This window comes from Neolamprologus multifasciatus, chromosome 19, assembly GCF_963576455.1.
Source record: "Neolamprologus multifasciatus chromosome 19, fNeoMul1.2, whole genome shotgun sequence".
Lineage (NCBI taxonomy): Eukaryota > Metazoa > Chordata > Actinopteri > Cichliformes > Cichlidae > Neolamprologus > Neolamprologus multifasciatus.
Window position 1 is genome coordinate 7,706,072 of NC_140457.1, and position 18,414 is coordinate 7,724,485.

General features: G+C 38.9%; 1 protein-coding gene across 4 annotated transcripts in view; it reads right to left on the reverse strand.

The window, feature by feature from the left end:
- The window catches only part of rbks (ribokinase), an 81,188-nt gene that overhangs the window by 30,994 nt on the left and 31,780 nt on the right, over positions 1 to 18,414 (reverse strand). For all 4 annotated transcript variants that reach the window (XR_014871106.1, XR_014871105.1, XM_085142873.1 and 1 more), the window contains exon 8: positions 8,850 to 9,038. Coding sequence is in view for 2 of the 4 variants with exons in the window: in XM_085142873.1 (XP_084998999.1) it covers positions 8,850 to 9,038 (189 nt within the window). In the remaining 2 variants the exon portion in view is untranslated. The remainder of the gene's footprint in view (positions 1 to 8,849; positions 9,039 to 18,414) is intronic.

An 18,414-nucleotide genomic window follows, 5' to 3' on the forward strand; every position in this document is an offset into this window, starting at 1 on the left:
GGAAGCTTCATGTTTAAATTCACTAAGCTGCCAACAGTAGGGGGTGCTGTGGCATTTTCCAGCTGTTTGACTTGTACTGCTGCCTGCAACTAGTTTGAAATGACTTACTGGTTTGCCCTGTGTGAAAGTGTGTCTGTCGACTCTAACAAAACATCAGCATTAAGGGCTTTAATCGGTTTCACGTAAAACCAGCAAAGTCATAAATCTGGCACTTGTGAAATGCCTAAAATGTGATGTGACTGTTTCCCAGCATCCTTTAAGGATGTTAAGTGTTTTATCATCTGATCAAATGACTACAGAAAGAAAAGCCAGCTTTCACTAATTGTTTTAAAAAGTCAGCTGAGTAACACGCGGCTGCCTCCTAACCTAACTGCCAGCTCTGGTGTTTGGTTATTACCAGGAGCACATAAATCAAACCCTCATCTATTGATAAAGAAGGAATGTGCTGTGTACGCCCTGGAGGGGTGGTTTGCTGGGACGGGATGTCTAGAAGGGGTTTGTGTGTATGTGTGGGGGGGCTCACTGATGGGAAAAAGCACACTGGTATGTGGCGACATGCTCATGTTTAACCACAAATGGCCCCCCGACGCTGGTTCACACAAGCCCGCTCCATTACTCATCACATCAGCGCTCAAAAGACTTCATTGCACTCTCTACTGAACATCTCTGTGAGCCTCCCCTGCTCTTCCTCCAACTGCAAAGTAACGCTTTTGTCAAAGTGATGATTCAGTGGCATGGCGCAAAAACAAAAACCCCCAGCAACCCCCGAAATAACTTCTGATTTGACCGTTACTGCACCTCTCCCTCCAGGCTCTTGCCTCTGGTGTGACTCCTGGACGGCAGAGATGCTGGAAAGAGTGAGATCAGAGATGAAACATTTCACAGGCCTGCTGGATTTCCATGTTTAAACCCTTGGAGTGTTTATGTCTCCTGTCTGGTAGCTGGGCTGGGTTACAGTGAAGCCTGCGTTTGGAACTGAAGCTTTGGTGGAGCGGCCCCACTGGTTTGACTCTGGCCCGTCTCCCAGTTAACATGTTGGGGTTGAGATGACTTTTGAGTGAGGATTGATGGTAGCAGCCAAAAGATTATGTGATAGAAACTGGAAGATTTCAGTCTTCATAGTCACAACAATAGATGATTATTTTTTAACCACAGGATTCTTCACATGATGACGTCCCAGTAATCCCTGCAAACACAGCCACCTCTGTCTTGTCACACTACAAAGAGGTGCGGCTGGAACAGGTTTTAGATGAGCCAAATTCTTTATGAATGAAAAAAAAAGCCTTTAAATGCATTCCTTGACAGACAAAAGTGACGTAAAGTGGACCTATTTCTTTTTTCCTGATTGTTCCAAGTGTTACAAAGGACAATAGACCCACAGACTCCCATGTTAAAATGAGAAATAATACTTACAGCCTGGGATGAAATCTGATTTAGTCTCCTATTATAAAACATGTACAAAAAGTGGGAAAAAGAAAAGATTTGAGGGCAGCTTAAAGCCAGGGGGTGTGGCAGCTTGTTTGACAGGCTTTAGAGTAGGGTTTGACAAACCCATTAAATGTGTCACGTATATATACGCCACATATAAAATCCAACTTTTATCTACAGTTCAAGTTACATATATATCCCATATATATATATATATATCCTACCATTTTAAAGGTAGAAAACGGGCTTTTTATCTGCTACTGCAGTTTCCAACAAAGGAATAACCTCGGCAACCAAAAACTGCAGTTCCGCCAATGGCCACCTGAGACTGACTCTAAAAGCGAGTCCAACCCATAGACTCCTGTTAAAACGCTCATCTTTACAGCAACATTAAACATGAATGCAGCCTGGTGCACAAAATTACTTTAGTAGATAAAGCTCTTTTTATGTGGGAACGTGGCTGTATGGGGCTGAATTTACTTATAATGCATCCATTTAGATTTTGTTAGGGCTTAAAGTCAGAGGTGCCGACACAGGCACCTGTCTGCTGGTTGGGCGCACTATTTGAAGGCACTGATACAATTCAATTCAATTCAATTCAATTTTATTTATATAGCGCCAAATCACAACAAATGTCGCCTCAAGGCGCTTCATAGATACAGAGAAAAACCCAACAATCATATGACCCCCTATGAGCAAGCACTTTGGCGACAGTGGGAAGGAAAAACTCCCTTTTAACAGGAAGAAACCTCCGGCAGAACCAGGCTCAGGGAGGGGCGGCCATCTGCTGCGACCGGTTGGGGTGAGAGAAGGAAGACAGGATAAAGACATGCTGTGGAAGAGAGACAGAGATTAATAACAGATAACAGATTCAACAGATACAGAGTGTTGAACTGATTTAATGCCTTTTTGGAGCATCTTTATTTGAATTATCTGACTAATATCGCTTCCTGTGTAGTATAAACAGCCTTAAGAAGTTTTTGCTTCATTTTGGGTGAGTAAAATTGTACGATACTGTAGTATTTTATTAGTCTACACACTGAAATACACTGAGGTGTTGCTTGCCTGGTTTTCAATATCCTGCACTTTGAACCTAACAAGCTCCTTGCCACAGAACACTCAACACTCTTTTTCACAGTAAAGTCAGCCATTCTGACCTGTGACTGAGAAGCTGGCTGTTTAACAGTAGGAAGGATTCATAACGACATGGCCAGAATTACTGGTACCCCTCCAATTTAGAAAGAAAAACAACTTTCTCTGGTGACAGTGATCATGGTCCACCATTCTGAATGATCCAGAGCTTACATTTTATTTGAAAAAAGGCAACAAATGAAAAGGGCACATGACGCATTTGTAGCATTAATTCAATGAGCAATCCAGCCTCTTGTTTAAAATTGTTTAAAACCAACATGGCAGGGGTCAAAATACTAAGCCTGAAGCTTTAAAAAGTAGCTGTGCATGCTTTAAATAATGTCTATGATTCCACTGCACATTTTCAATTTGGTTGCAAGAAAAGAAACGTAAAAAATCAAAAGTTTATATGTTTAGCTGAAGTGAAAAACCTCCATGTGTTTATCTTAATGCACTAATAGTGCGTATTGCATTTTGCATTGCAGGATATCTTAATATATTTATAAAAGGAAGCATTTTGAGGGAAACTGAGCATGTAGAGAGACTGAACAAAAAAATTGAATTTGTAGGCTTTAATTCAGTGATTAAATCAGTTAATAGAATAATTAAATGATGAGGCAATGAAACTTCACTTTTCCGGTCCAAACTTCAGCTCACTTGCTTGTACAAGCCATTGCCCAACCTTTCTGTGTCTTACTAACATCTCTGTCCCTGAGACTGGCATGTGACGCTACTGGATCAGGCGAATGAAGCTCAACAAGTTTGACAAGCGCTCCCCCCTTCAGCTTCGCTGCCGCTGCCCTCGACACACTTTGGTGAAGGTTAGATCTGGAGGCCCGTCAATCAAGTGACACAAGCGCTCGTTGTGGATGAGCTGTGATGTTCTCGCTGCTCGGCCCCCTGCCCGCTGTGCCTTGACCTCCACGCCATTCCTCTGCCTGTTCTCCGCTGATACTCACACTGAAGTTAGAAATCAGGGTGGCAGACACGTCTGTAAGAAGCTCACCAAATTAAAAAAGTGGAACTTCTCTACTGTTGTTTTTGTGGGGAGCCAGCGTGATGTACATATATATAACTTTACAATGGGTCAATGGAAAATGGGAAATGGAAAAGGAAGTAAATGAAGTTGCGTGAGGATCTAATCTTCAAAATAAAAGAATAGACTGACAGATAAATGGAAACGGTGACACCTCACAGTAAACAACGGTCGCCACTTTTCAATTCATGTTATTTTTCCAGCAATTTTGAGCCTTCATGACTTCATACAGGAGATAATCACACTACATTTTCAGCGCTGAGAAATACAACAATTATTTTGACCCAGAAGGAGTTATTACTGCAAGATAAGCCTAGTGTCAAACTGCAGGTAAAAAGGAGACCCTTCAAATGCTGTAACTTGTGATGACCAGACACCTATCCCACAATAAAGTTTTCTCCGGTGGAGACAGATAAAACATCCAAGACTACTATTATGACATATATATATATATTTCATAATAGTTATGCTCAAAAGCATGACATTGGGACACTTGGACTGAGCTCAAATATGTTTAAAAAGCACTGAAAAGCTCACGTGTATCTAAAAAGAAGGCCCGTAACTAGGCTTTATTAAATATACTGAAGCTAAGAAAAACAGTATTGACCCTTTTTGTTGTGGCTATAGTGTGACTTGGTGGTCTACTGTCTGATTAATAACTGTCATTTAGTTGCTTAGATAGTTTATTAGTAACCACAACGGATTACACTTACCTTTATTTTATAACTTTAGTAGCTCTATTACCCCCCAACAGTGACAATCCAGCGGTAAATCCACTGAAAGCTTTCTGTTTCCTGCAAAAGTACTTTTATCTGATTGGCTGTCAGTGATAAAACTGAGAAATTACCTTGTTTTGAAGCTTCATGCAGCATGAAGTACAAATGGTGCGTGTGCGTGTGTGTGCGTGTGTGTGTGTGTGTGTGTGTGTACTCGAGGAAAACACAGAGAAGAACAGCTGAATAGCTGCTAACTGCCACGGCTGCACAGACAAACAAAAGAGAGCATACAGAAACACAACAGTGTCCATCAACGAAAAATCCAAAGACAACAGCAGCGCCCACACGCTCTGATTGACAAGTGATCTTTGTCTAGTGAAGAGCGGCAGTGAATGCAAAAAACCAAAACACAAAACAAAAAAGAGAGCCTATAGAAAATGTAGATTTTACAGAGACTGTCGTCTTATAGTCCACTGCACCCACTGACTGTTCGAGAATCTGCACCGAGCAACAGTATTTCTCACCCAGAGGCCCTCTGCTATGACAGATGGAGTTATTTGCAGTTAACTCCTGAAACCTACAGCTTTTGTCAATGAAAGGCACCCTGGGGAGAGCTAAGACTGGCTGAGGGGCAGTGATGACTCACAGAGGCTTCCACGCCCGGAAGCTTCCAGTAAGACTCGCAGATCAAAAGCATGCTTAATTGGACCAGTTAGGGCCCCCTTGCATCTTTGATCCATCCGCAGCGTTTTGTCTTAGTCTTCAATCGACCTTTTGTGTGTTTAACACTTATCGACATGACTGAGCGTTTGCGGAGGTCTGGGCTAACATCTGGGTAGCCAAACAGCAGCTGGTGAAGCACGTGCACTCCATTAAAACATGGTGATGTGGCAGTTTTTCTGCGTTGTGTCACACTGACCGGGAGTTTGCAGGGTCGAGGAATGCAGCGAAGAGAAGAGGAGGAGGTATTCTCCTCGGCCTTCCAGGAAGGAATCGTGCAATTGCTCCCGGAGAAGACTGGGAATAATTTGAGTGTCCAGACCCACTGTACTTCTGTAATGTCTGGTTTAGACAGGACTGTCTACCTCTCACCCTACACAGTGGACCTCCCGGAACAGTGGAAACTGAGGCCACCCAAGTCCTGCTGGAGCTCAATGTGCCTGTGTGTGTGTTTATATGTCTGCATTAAATCTCATCTTACTGTCCACACAAAACAGCCAAGGCTCTGATCTCAGCAAGGGGAAGCCTGTACTCAATTTCAGACAAAAGGGGGCACGGATGGATGAAGTATGAAGAGGCAGGATGGGGGAGACCCGCAGTAGATGAGTGTGTTTGCTTTGTTATTCATCCAGATTCACGGCCCTGACTCATCCCGTAGTGCTCTCCAGACAGCTGCACGAGGAGATGCTGATGAAATATTTACAAGCTACGCGATTTAGCAGCTGCATTAGCACTTCGTTAACCAAACTCAATCAATCAATCTGACATAATCCAGCTGGGACAAGTTGGAATAAAGACAAAGATAGCGGTTTGGTACCGGTTCACGGCACCTGCGGCGCCTAGCTAAACAGTAGCTAAAATAGCGAGAAACCGCAAGTGACTCAGTTTGTTGGTAGCGTAGCTGAAAACTCGCAATCTGCTACAAAACTTCCCACTTGGAAGGCAATCTTTCTACAACATCTCTGTCACTACTGCTAGAAAGGGAGAAAGAGAGAGAAAAAATTCAAAGCAGTAATAACAGCCGATGTAATCATAACTAAGAGGCCTGTGTTACCAGAAGAGGCTCAGAAGAATAATGGTCTCAAAAACAACCTGTTGTTTTTTCCCTCTCGCCAGTAAAAACAAGAAAGAGTCTTACTGGAAGAGGGATTATGATGTCCAAAAAAGTTAAACACAACACAATTTATGGGCCCATCAAAGAGCAGGAGGGGTGCGTGTGTGTGTGTGAGAGAGAATGGGGGGAGGCGTGCAGCAGGCCCAACCACAGCTTTCTGCTGACTGATGCAAGCTCAGGAGGTGAGTCATGGATGAAGAGGAGGGCTGGTGTGTAAGTGCTCCTGAGGGCTATTGGGGAGAGCGAAGGTTGTGAATAACAGGAGCTGTGTACTCCAAAAATGTGGGGACAAGCGGGAGGTCACAGCCCGTGCACACATGAAAGCGAGAGCTGTGTTTGTGAAATACCAAAAAGTGACCCTAGGATGACAAGTGAAGCCTCTTCGCAGCCTTTAATCCTCACTTTCACAATATCTGATTTGGCATTCATGTAAAGCTCAAATTACAAGCTTGTTATAGCTTTTTTAACTGTACTGGTTGGAAACTGTGGCACAGTAAAAGTCCCCAGGGGGGAAGTGTTGTGTAAGAGAACCCATTACACACAAACAATTAAACCTCTCCAGGTTCGATTAAAGCAAAGAGGTGATTAACACCACTGAGTGATGACGTATTTGGTCGGTAGAACACATTCACCACAAAACCCCCAGCGGCAGGAAATGCAAACATCGGCCCCAGGCTCGTGTGACGAAAACAAGCCACAGAGGCCGGTGTGAAATGACTCAAGCAGCACTCGGCATCCTTTAATGATTGAAATCAGTTAGAGGAAACAGCCAGTGGTCACCACATCCTCCGGTTATCTTAAACTGCTCTGGTTGAGTAACAGAGCATCTGTAAGTTTGATGGAGGTTAGAGGAGCAGGACTTCACTCACTGATGATGCATGTGCAGAAGAAAGTGTGAGGAACTTCTGGGGTGTTTTTTTCCCTCTCTTATTGATGTACATTACACGATATTCCTTACTGTTAGAAGTGGGCTTGATTGCATAATTTTCCATTTGACATAATTTCTTTTGTTAATATGGAAAGAGCCTCTTGAGAACAAACACTACTTCTGAAATAAAGAATATATCCGGAAAAACACAGCTGAGGTTAGTGAGGTAGGTAGTGGTAGTGATCTGAGGTAGTGATCAGTACAACATAAAAGTAAATAGCATATTTTAAAGGATACCATGTATATAAAAGCAAATATTATGTATTTTTGTTTGTTTCCATACTTTTGTATGGTGTTATTTCCCCTAATAATTTTATTTATAATTTTTACAAGCTATTTTAACCATTTGGAAGCTTGTTTCTGCCACACACAAAAAAATTGCCACGTTGATCCATTTTGACTTACTCACAGAGGATCTTCAAATTTCAAATGACTTCTATGTACGCTGAAATTGTTCCATTATAATAAAATAACAATCAAAATGTATTCTAATTTCCAATTTTTTATCCCTACTTTCAATCAATTGTTATTTTTTTGGTTATAATTGTTTATTTACTATTTTAACTTCCTATTTTAACTTGGTTAACATTATATTAAACTTATAATTGTGACTATTTATCCAAACTGTTATGCTAATAATTTTGACAGCTAGCCACGGTTTTAGCCAACAGTTTTCCAACTTTTACTCATATTGCAGCTTGCTATTTTTTTACTGTTTGACTGTTTGTTTAGTTAAGACTTTTGTATTTGTTTATTTATACTTTGAATTAATTTTCATTTTTGTTATTTTTTTAATTCTGGAGATCTAAAACACTAAACTTTGCACAAACTGAAAATTGGCCAGTCTCAGCATCTCTTTGGTGTCTTTGGAAACTATAAAACTATTCTATATTTATATTTTGTATTATATTTTATTATTTTATACTGTTATATAGTGGAACATGAGCTGTTGAGAAACTTCATTTAGACATGCACAAAGAAAAACTGTCAGTTTGCTTCTTAGTTTCACCGGATCCCACTCAAAAACAGAGTTGATGAAGGTAACACACCTATCATATATTCTTCGTCTGTCAATGATGTACACTAACAGCAAGACCTTTGATCATCTAGAATACTTTTTGATGTAGTTTATGTTAGTATTAGTTGCACTATATATCTGCTTTCTTCTCTGTTTGTTCCTCTCATTTTGGACTAAAAGCTACAGTGAGCTACAGCACTGATTTCAGTAGATTGCAGCAAGACACACACACACAATACAAAAATCAGAGGAAGGTTGGAGTAAACCTGGGAAACTGAAAAAAAAAATCAACTATTGAACACATTCTCTAAGGCAGTTGTTTTTCAGTTTTAATAGACTTCTTGATATTTTTGTATCGTTTTTTTGCATACTTAACCAACTGATTGTTCAATAAGCTGTAAGAACTAACTGATGTGATTAAAGCATTCCACTGCTTTGCTGGTTTTTGCTGGTTTAGCTGTATATAAAAGCAAAGATAAACCTGAATGGGTAATTTTGTATTGGTTTTCACAACAAGCGAGTGTGGCAGGGTACAGGGGTGACTATACTGGCAATCACCAGCATTGAACTGATGAAAACCTTAAATATCACCCAACTCAAGTGAGATGGGTGAGTGGGCCAAATATATTGGGTTTCTGGACTGACAAAGAATCTATCCCTGAACTCGAGTCAGGGTGCCATCAAAGTTAGTTTTTTAGGTTCTTAAGCTTTGATCGTTTATAGAAAATAGGCAATTGGAAAGGATATGGTATTCTTACTGTTGTGTCCACTGCTGTGACCTCAGGGGCTGGAACATGTTTTAATGTAGACTCCCCTCCCTTGAGCACCACGCACCCTTGGGGTCCCAAGGTGACAATGACTGACCCGCAGCCTCGTTTCAGCAGCTCTTGAGCAGCCCGATGTGCCTCTTCCACACTGGCTACAGAGGAACCGGTGAGCAGCTCTGCCTAAAAGGGGAAAACAAAGCATAACAGCGTGAGGTGACACTGTTTATTTAACAATTTTCTTCTAAATCAGCCTTTTTCTTTTCTTTGTCAGGGAGCCAAGCTAATCAGAAGTTAGGAATTAAAATTACAGATAGAGTAAAACCAGGACTGGGGTGGGATACTGGGAACTGCATTATGGAAATTCCCTGTGGCACAAGCCCAGTACCACAGACTGCGTGGTTATCAAAGCTTCATTTTCTGCCTTTTTTCTAACGAAAATGTTTGTTTTGTCTCTTTAATGAACACAATTATCACAACAATTTATGTCCAAGGATCTCTAATTAGTAGTCTATTCTTACTTGCTAAAGCTAACTGCTCTGTGTTAACAGCTCTGGAGTTGAGTCAGCAGTTAATTACACACTGTGGTCAGACAGACTCATAAAACACATTCAGTCTGTTAAGGATTTGATGGATCCGTCAGCAGTCTGCAGGCCAAACATTTTCAAAGAGTAGATGCTCTGACTATGCTGCTTCATCTGGCTCCAAAATGACTAAACAGTGACAGAGCAGGACTCGACAGCTGATGTTTGAGAAACAACAAGGAAACTCAGATAACCGCAGCAGTTCTTTCAAGATTAGTTACAGCATTTATCTCTGGAGGTTAAAATATACACTGTGCAGTGAAAGCTCATGTGCATGCTCTAAAGTAATGGCACAGTTAAACAACAATGTACAACCAGCAAGCCCTTACTACAATCCAAGTCAGCTTTACATACATACTGCATATACAGTACATTTATATGTGGTTGATGGACAATTTACATGACATACAGTGCATACTAGTTAACACACAGTGTTATAAAAGCCATAATATCAGCCAGCAAGCACACCTTGCTAATTAGAGCTAACCAAATCAACAATCAGATACATTCTTAAAAAGAAAGTAAACTGGCCAACCTGAAAGACCACAGATGACAACTAAATGACAGAATTATGAAAAACACGCTTGATGAGATCATTGTCACCATCTACAATCAAGAGCCACCTTCATCAGTGCATGTATACAAGGTTTACAACAAGGTGCAAACCACTGGTTACACTCAAGAACCGTAAAGTCAGAGTAGAATACATCTAAAAGAGCCTACAGCTTTGGACAGATGAAACCAATATGGACTTGCGGGAAAAGAAAGGCATGGAGAAAGAGAGGATCAGCTCACATTATCTGTCAAATATGGTGAAGGTAGTGTTATATGAGGTTGTATGGATGCCAGCGGGATTATTACTGTTTATTGATCATGTGACTCCTGATAGAAGCAGCAGGATGGCTTCAATCCTTCAGGCAGTCACTGGACGCAAAGGATTGTCATTGTTCTAATAGCTGAAAATGGGACACACACAATATATATATATATATATATATATATATATATATATATATATATATATACACACACACACATATACATATCAGAATCAGAATATTTTATTAATCCCGAAGGAAATTAGGGAAATTATATATATATATATATATATATATATATATATATATATATATATATATATATATATAACAGTAAAGACATTTTTAAATTAAAAGCCTCAGATTTAAAGCTGAAAGTCTGAGTTTACACATTACACATCTTTACATAGACAAATATTTATTAATTGATTGGAGGGCTTGGTAATATACACATATATGGAAACTGACACAAAGAACTGCTAGCCTTACAGATTGTGTAAATAAATGCAATTTTTATTTGTAAATTTTAATTCTTTCTTTCAACAAAAAATATTGAAAAACCATAATTATACTAGAAGATAAAGGAAATGATGAATAAACACAAACAGAGCCATTAAAAATGCTCCTGTGTAAACTATAATGGGGCCATAAATTAACCCTCTTGCTCATTTTAGTCTCCAGAGTTGTCACTTTAGTGTTAAAAACACAAGTGAATCTAAGTAGTCTTATCTCCTGTGTGCTGCATACACACATAAACACACACAGTGACAATGAAAAGCTAACACTGCCCCAACATTACTTACTCCAAAGCTACTTCCTCCTTCCTTACTGTACACCAAGCAAAGCACCCAAAGGAATTTGTAATTCATAATATTTGTGTATATTTAATCAAACTGACATGACTTTTCTCTTCAACTTTTTTTTGCGCTGTACGCTGATTTATAAATATTTCCCTTCTGTTGCTCATTTGTCTTGTTTGGTCTGCTACAGAATGCACTGCACTAGTTAGACGCTAATCGTATTTTAGTGGGGGAGCAGTGTGAAAGGCAGCCAATGCCAACAAACTCAACAAGCTCATCAAGAAAGCTGGTCCTGGGAGCAGAGCTGAAGTCTTCTGTGGAAATTCTGCAGAGGAGGATGCTGAGGAAAAAACTCAGTGTTCAACTCTGAGAGCAGCTTCAGTTATAAACACAGACCATAGAGATATGACAAAATACCATGAGAGGTCTTTTGTACTCAATATTTTATTTAAAGAAAGATTAAAAAAATAAAGATGTTATTATAATTATTATCTCTTGTTATTTTATTTTTTACCATTTTTGGTGTCTGTGCAACGTGCGGTAATTTATTTGGATGCTCTTAATATTTCAGCTTTTTTTTTTTTTTTTTTTAAACTGATGTTATTTTTTTCTTTATTGTTATAAGACACTGGTCTTACTACTGGATTTATAACTTTACTTGTTTATTGCTGTTATTGCTGTATGACAGGCATAAAAAACAAATAAACCTGCAGTTTACTGAAATAAAATAAAACTACTTAAAAATGTAACTGAAACAATATTATATATAATAATTTAAAATAATTTAAAATTAAATACTATTATTTGTGTGAGATGTGAGTCAAGTGTCTATAAAAACCAGGTGTTTGTACTGTAATACCTATTCAGAACTTTTATAATCGTATTTTTAAAATTAAAATGACTTTCCCATAATGAATTCATACAATTACAACAATTAATACTGAAGCTGAAACTAATAAAATTAAACATTTTTAAAAAATAAAAACTAAACAAAACTATACTCACTCTGGATACCAAATGTAATTAAATTGAAATTAAAAATGGAAATGAAATAATAACTAATGAACAACACAAAGCTATTATAACTGCTGAAATGTCCCTTTAATTTTCTCCTGCATTCAGACACTCAAAGCTGAAGCTAGATATGACTAGCTACCAGTGAGCTTCATCCATAGACTGCACGGGTACATTGCAGGAAACCGAGAGCACAGACTTGGGTGGTTTGCACAACATAGTAACCAATAACATTTGTGAAACAGCTACAGTAATAATACTCCACAAAGACTACAACCAATAGCCTATAGCTGCTAATTAGGTCTCATCAGTGCCTAAATGGATGACTTATAAAGTAAATTCACCTACACTACAGTTGTCATAAAAGAGGAAACCCTTCATGAAGACCAAATCTGTTTTTATATCAGGCTGTTCTGTAAAGTTGGGGATGTTTGCATGTGACTCGCTCTTGGAGCAAGGCATTTAGAGGAACTTCAGTTTTTGTAACTTCCATGTTAATTTTTCCACTGCCGGAGCACTCAGTTGGCAAAGATGAATTACAGCAACACTGGCATAACGAATCTGCCCTAAACCCCTGAGAACAAACAAGCAAAACTGAGAAGAAATAAAAGTTTTAAATGGAAAAGTTTTGCTCTAAAGTTTGAGATTTCCAACTTTTGTTGCGGTCAAAATGCACTGGTTGGCTTTAGGACAATATGTTTCCCAAACAGAGGTGATGCTTGAGCACTAAACAAACCAGTTCACTGCTCCAATTAAACCGTGTGTGAGATCCCTGTCAGATCTGAAAGGTAAACTTTGGCTCAGGAGGTCCTCAGGTGGACATCAAAGATAATTCCCCTCACTATAAAGCACTTCAGCACACTATGTGGGCTGGGGATCAAAGAGTACCTGCACTTTGTCATCCATAAGCCTCCTTTCACTCGCCCCTCCTACCCCTGAGCGTGCTACAGCGAGACCACACACGCACATGCACCCGTACAGAATGTGTGTCAGCTCTAACCTTGCACGGCAGGGTCAAGATGTCCCTGATAGCGGTTTTGAATAGGGGATTGAGGATCCAAACCTCCCCACCCGCCCCCACTGCTTTTGTGATCTGTCAGAGTTAACAATGACCTTGGACAGTTCAAAAATAAACCACAGAGTGTATGGGTGCTTTTAGAGCCCGCAGCCACCCCGGTGCTGTCGGATGCCAAAAGAGAAAAAGAGCCGTTTTGTTAGTCATCAGCTTCACACCAGGGCAGGGAATCAATCTACCTCCCTCTGCGCACAAGGATATGAGAGAGTTGAATTACGTCTGTGTGTGTGTGTGTGTGTTGGTGTATATGGTAAGTATGCACACACACGCACACACGCATGCACCCGGTGAGCACCTATTCTTTAAAGCATATGCAGGATAAATTTGTTGACAAGGTGGGTGTATTTGCAAGAAAGTATATGTTCAGGCATAAAGGTGAAATAAATGTGCGAGAGTAATTTCATATATTTAGATTTTTCTTTTTGCTGTACAACATCAGTTTTACCGCATAAACTATTTCTCCAAACTGGCAATATTTATCACTAGTTAAAATAAGTGTGTGTAGTTCAATTTCAAGTTTTTTCTAAAAAGAAAAACTCTTGAAATTGGCGGCATTTTATAACCACAGTAGGAAAGAATGCTATAAAATCAGAAGAACGAGAAACACTAAAGTCAAAGGATCTTTGGCTATTTTACTTCTATAGCAGGTTTAATTTTGAAAGTAGTGGAATAAAAACATTCCAAATACTGATCTGATAATCAGTGCATGTTTAATAACATAATGCCTCGTTCACATATTTAAACATTTTAGAAAAAAAAAACAAGTAGTAACTAATAGCTCAGGAACTATTATAGTCATTTCTTTAGTTTAAACACACAGAAATAATAAATTTTAAACGAACTAATAATAAATCTTCACTTCAGCAGTCTGTTACATACACTACTTTTTGGCTTTTTCTGTTTTTTAAATACATAAATGGGTCATATATAATTCAGAGCCTGGTTTATGAAATGTTTTGTTTTATTTTTATAGCTATATAGAATAAAGATAAATCTAAACTCTTCTTTGTGAAATCCTTTGACTCTCCAAAATGAACTGAGAATTGTAAATTACCATTATAAGTTCATTATAAGTAATAATTATTATTATAAGTAATTATATTATCATTAAACCTCCCAGATGATTCGTTTTGTTAGCGTTGTTGAAGAATTGCTGTTACTGCCGTGATGTATCATAAAAAATAATCACTAACTCTAAAAGAAAGAATGTTATTTTAAGTTATATTTTAATATTGCAGTGTAACTGATTGCTTTATTGTGATACAGGAAGTCTAAATAAGCCTAAATAAATCTACAGTGGGAAAAAGTAATTGAACCCTAGTGAAGAATTTTAGAAAACAACACAAATAAATGTCTGATGCATTTTAATGCAAATTAAGTACATGGAGTTATAAAGCAACTCCGATCAAAGAATGAGCTGTATTATCTTGTAACAAAAACACGTATACAGCTAAAGCTGCTCTTAGGATAACACGCAATGTGCAAAAAGTACAAAATAAAAAGGTCAAATGAGTTTTTAATCAGTTTGGTTTGCTTAGTTGGGTTAACAAACCTTAAGAAAAACAAGCTGAACTAACTATTTTTTGTTGTCATCTTTGTTTCATTTTACATGCTGTCAATTTAACTGAACTTAATTAAGCATGAATCTCTGATGTCTACAACTTTTGAAGCCATTTGATACCAGTGTCAGTACAAAGACAGCCTTTTAGACAGTTCCCAATCGTGGCATGAAGAGTGAAAAGTTTAGAAGACTTAAATGCCAACCCCAGGTCATGGCTACAGCAAATGTAAATATCGCTGGATTTCTGTTTGAAAACATTTGGTTACACTGGGCTAATGAGTAGGCACTGATCCTGTGGAAAAAATGCAAACTAAATGTTACTTTTGAATCTTCTCAAGTTACCGAGATCTCCTTGTTGAATGAAGCCTCATCTGAGGTTTGCGCCTACTTTATTGAAAGTAAAACAACAAAATGAGGCTCAAAGGCAACCAGTCTAAACACAGACAGGGTCATTGTTCTAATACCAATACAACTCTCCCAACATTTACTTCCTAGAGCTTATTACAACTTTCATTAACTCAGAGTTACAAAAACTTGTGGTTTTTAACTTTTAAAGCACTATGAAAACAATGATAAATGATACATTTTAAGTTGTGTAAACTACAAAGACTGATGAGTCGATAACTAGATTTCAAAACATTGTTGCTTGTCTCTTTTCTTGTGAATCTGATATCTACTAGCATATCAGGAGCGGCTGCTTTGTTTTTCGTTATTGTTTTTGTTGCACAACTTTATCTTCTTGTTAAATACTTGGCATTAAATCTATTTGTGGGTCCTGGCAGCTCTTGTGTTAGATGAGATTCTGTTAGCGTGCTGCGGTACGTTCTCTGTAGTTTTGCTGAATAGACAGAAGTCCCCCCCCCCCCCCCCCCCCTCAACACACACACAAAAAAAATCCTATTCAGTTGTCATTCTTGGCTTTCCAGCTTCTTATTAGCACTATTCATGTTTTGCAGGCCTTTAAGCTATAAAAAATTGTGGTGTATACGACAGCCTATGGGCTCAAGACGTCCTGGACACCAAAGTTTGAATGCTTCAGAAAAGACTCACTTTCAGGATTTTTCTAGTGCAAGTAATCCAACAAACACAGCAACATAGTAGTGACTAATATTGTGTTGGAGACAGGATCATCTCAGATGTTCTCTTAGCTAAAGTTTGGCCTTTTTTCAGTGTCTTACTCCTTCATTCTCATCATTGAATTAACCTCGACCCCTATATCTATATGTAGCTAGCCAACAGGTATTAACTGCCATATGTAAACTAGCCCATGTTCACTAAACCCCGCCCAAAACATAATACTTAATGGTAATCTTCAGTTTGGGCCAAGTTATAGCAGCGCTGTTTATTTTTATGAATGATTTTGAACTTTGATTCTATCCCTTAGTGGGACATTTTAGTCCTCTTTCCACTTTTGCATACTGCATAATATATAATATGACCGTACCCCCATGACCTGTAAAAAGAGAGAAGACATGTAGCTCTTTCCTCAACTCTCTCTTTCATGTTCCCACACCTGGGTACAGTGTTCATCGCCTTGCATCACCACATCAAATACCAGCTCCTAGCCAAACTCACATAGACTTCAGCCCTGAGGGGGCGACTGACTCAGCCATAGAGCACATCTGCCCTCTTGTTTTTATTACCATTCCCATCTATCCCTGCCCCCTGTCGCTCATCTGTCATCACCTGGCATTCAAGACGCAAGCCGCCATGACAGAGTTTTTACCGTAAAAGGGTGGAGATCAACTGTTTCTTCATACCAGAGAGCATTCATGTACAGCATATGGCTGGAGTGAGGTTACTGATGTGCCAGCAGGGGACATGACCTTGGAGGTAAATCACTGTGGAAAGGCGTCATCTCCAAGTTGTCATTCTTTCCTTTCTGGATTGGACATCTGTTGACAATCATAAGCTGACTGACTGCTTGTAAAAGTGATGCTTTATTGAAACTACATACCGTAGTTTAAGGACAGAGCCTTCAGGTATAAAAACATTCCTTCTAATAGTCAGGAGTCCAACTCCTCCAGTACACATCTATGTAGTTTGTATAAGTCTATGAGAAAATAACCCCACATCAGTTAACTCTTTTCTGATGGGTTTACAGTCTCATTTACTAGTTTCAAATCTTATAAAGCATTATGTTTATTTTATAAATTACAGTCTCAGTTAAGATGAATTTGATTTAGGTTAAATGTACAGAAATTTCAGGGAACAAGATACACCAGTTACTTTTGCTAGGTACGCAAGTACCAAACTCAAACCCAGTTTTCCTTCAAAACTGCCAGAGATTCAACAAGGTGCTGGAAACATTTTGCAGATTTTAGTCCATACTGACACTATATGACAGCTTCACATATTCTCTGCAGCTTTCTCAGCTGCATGTCCATGATGTGAATCTCCTGTTCCATCACATCTCAAAGGTGCTCTGTTGGCTTGAGATCTGCTGTTTCTGTAGTACAGTCCTTGTCAAACGCTCAGGTAGACTGTGGCATTTAAACAACGCTGATAGTTTGTCAAGAAAATATCCCCCAAACCTTAAACTACCAACAACCTCTCAACTACATTTGTGCTGTTGGTGCCTTTTCAAGCATTTTTTTTTAAGTCATGTGACAAATAGTCTATCTTTTAGCTGTATGGCTAATTGTAGCCAACTAACAGACTGTTCAAGAACTTGATCTACTCTTTGGTTGTTTGTTTGTTTGTTTGTTTGTTTTGGGTGGTTTTTGAGGAAAGTCCTAGTGGTTTATTTGTTAACCAAGCCAATTAGGATTAGTGTTATTTATCACTTTATACTCCACCATTTTGACCAAACATAGTCACTTTTCATTCCAAATAATCAACATGGCTTTGGATAAAATGCTAACACCGAAGCTTTAAAATGTAGAACCCATTGACTACATCCTTATTATACACAGTCTAGAGTTATAAACAATCTACTCTATTATCAATGTTACAGTGGGCAAAATGGATGCTTAAAATCCATCCATCCATTTTCTTCTGTTCATCCAGCGCATCCAGAGCTGCCATAGGGCGTGAGGCGGGTACACCCTGGACAGGTGGTGAGTCTGTCGGAGGGCTAACACAGACAGTGGTTCGCACTTTTGGGAAATTTAGATCAACCAATTAACATAACCAACTGCATGTCTGTGGACTGTGGGAGAACCCACGCAGACACGGGGAGAACATTCAAAGTCAACACAGAAAGACCCGTGTCAGCTGGTGGATTCAAACCCAGGACCTTCTTGCTGTGAGGCAACAATGCTAAGAACTGTGCTGCCCCAATTTTTCCCAACTGTTAATGTTAAGGCAACTTTAAAAAAAAAACAAAAAAACAGCTTTTGTTGATTGGTGTATAATTTAGCCAAATATGATAGAAATTTGTGTTGATCAAGAATTCAAAAATGCCAAAACATTTAGAGATGAGTAACATAATTGTCCTAACTGTACAATCTTGGCTACAGTTAGGACAATTATGTTGTATACTCAGCCACCAAAGTTAATTTTAATCCAAGAAAAAAAACCTATCAAATGCAAATGTGCAGTAGAGGAAAAGAAAGCTGGTCAATTCAGTATGCTCTGTTTTGTTGTTTATGACTAGTTTCAGCTTCCTCTTTGCCTTGCAGACGTGAGTGTGTGGATGAGTGAGGAAGGCAGAATTATTGTGTGAGGAAGCATAAATGCTGTGATAAATACTGTGAGCTGTGTGT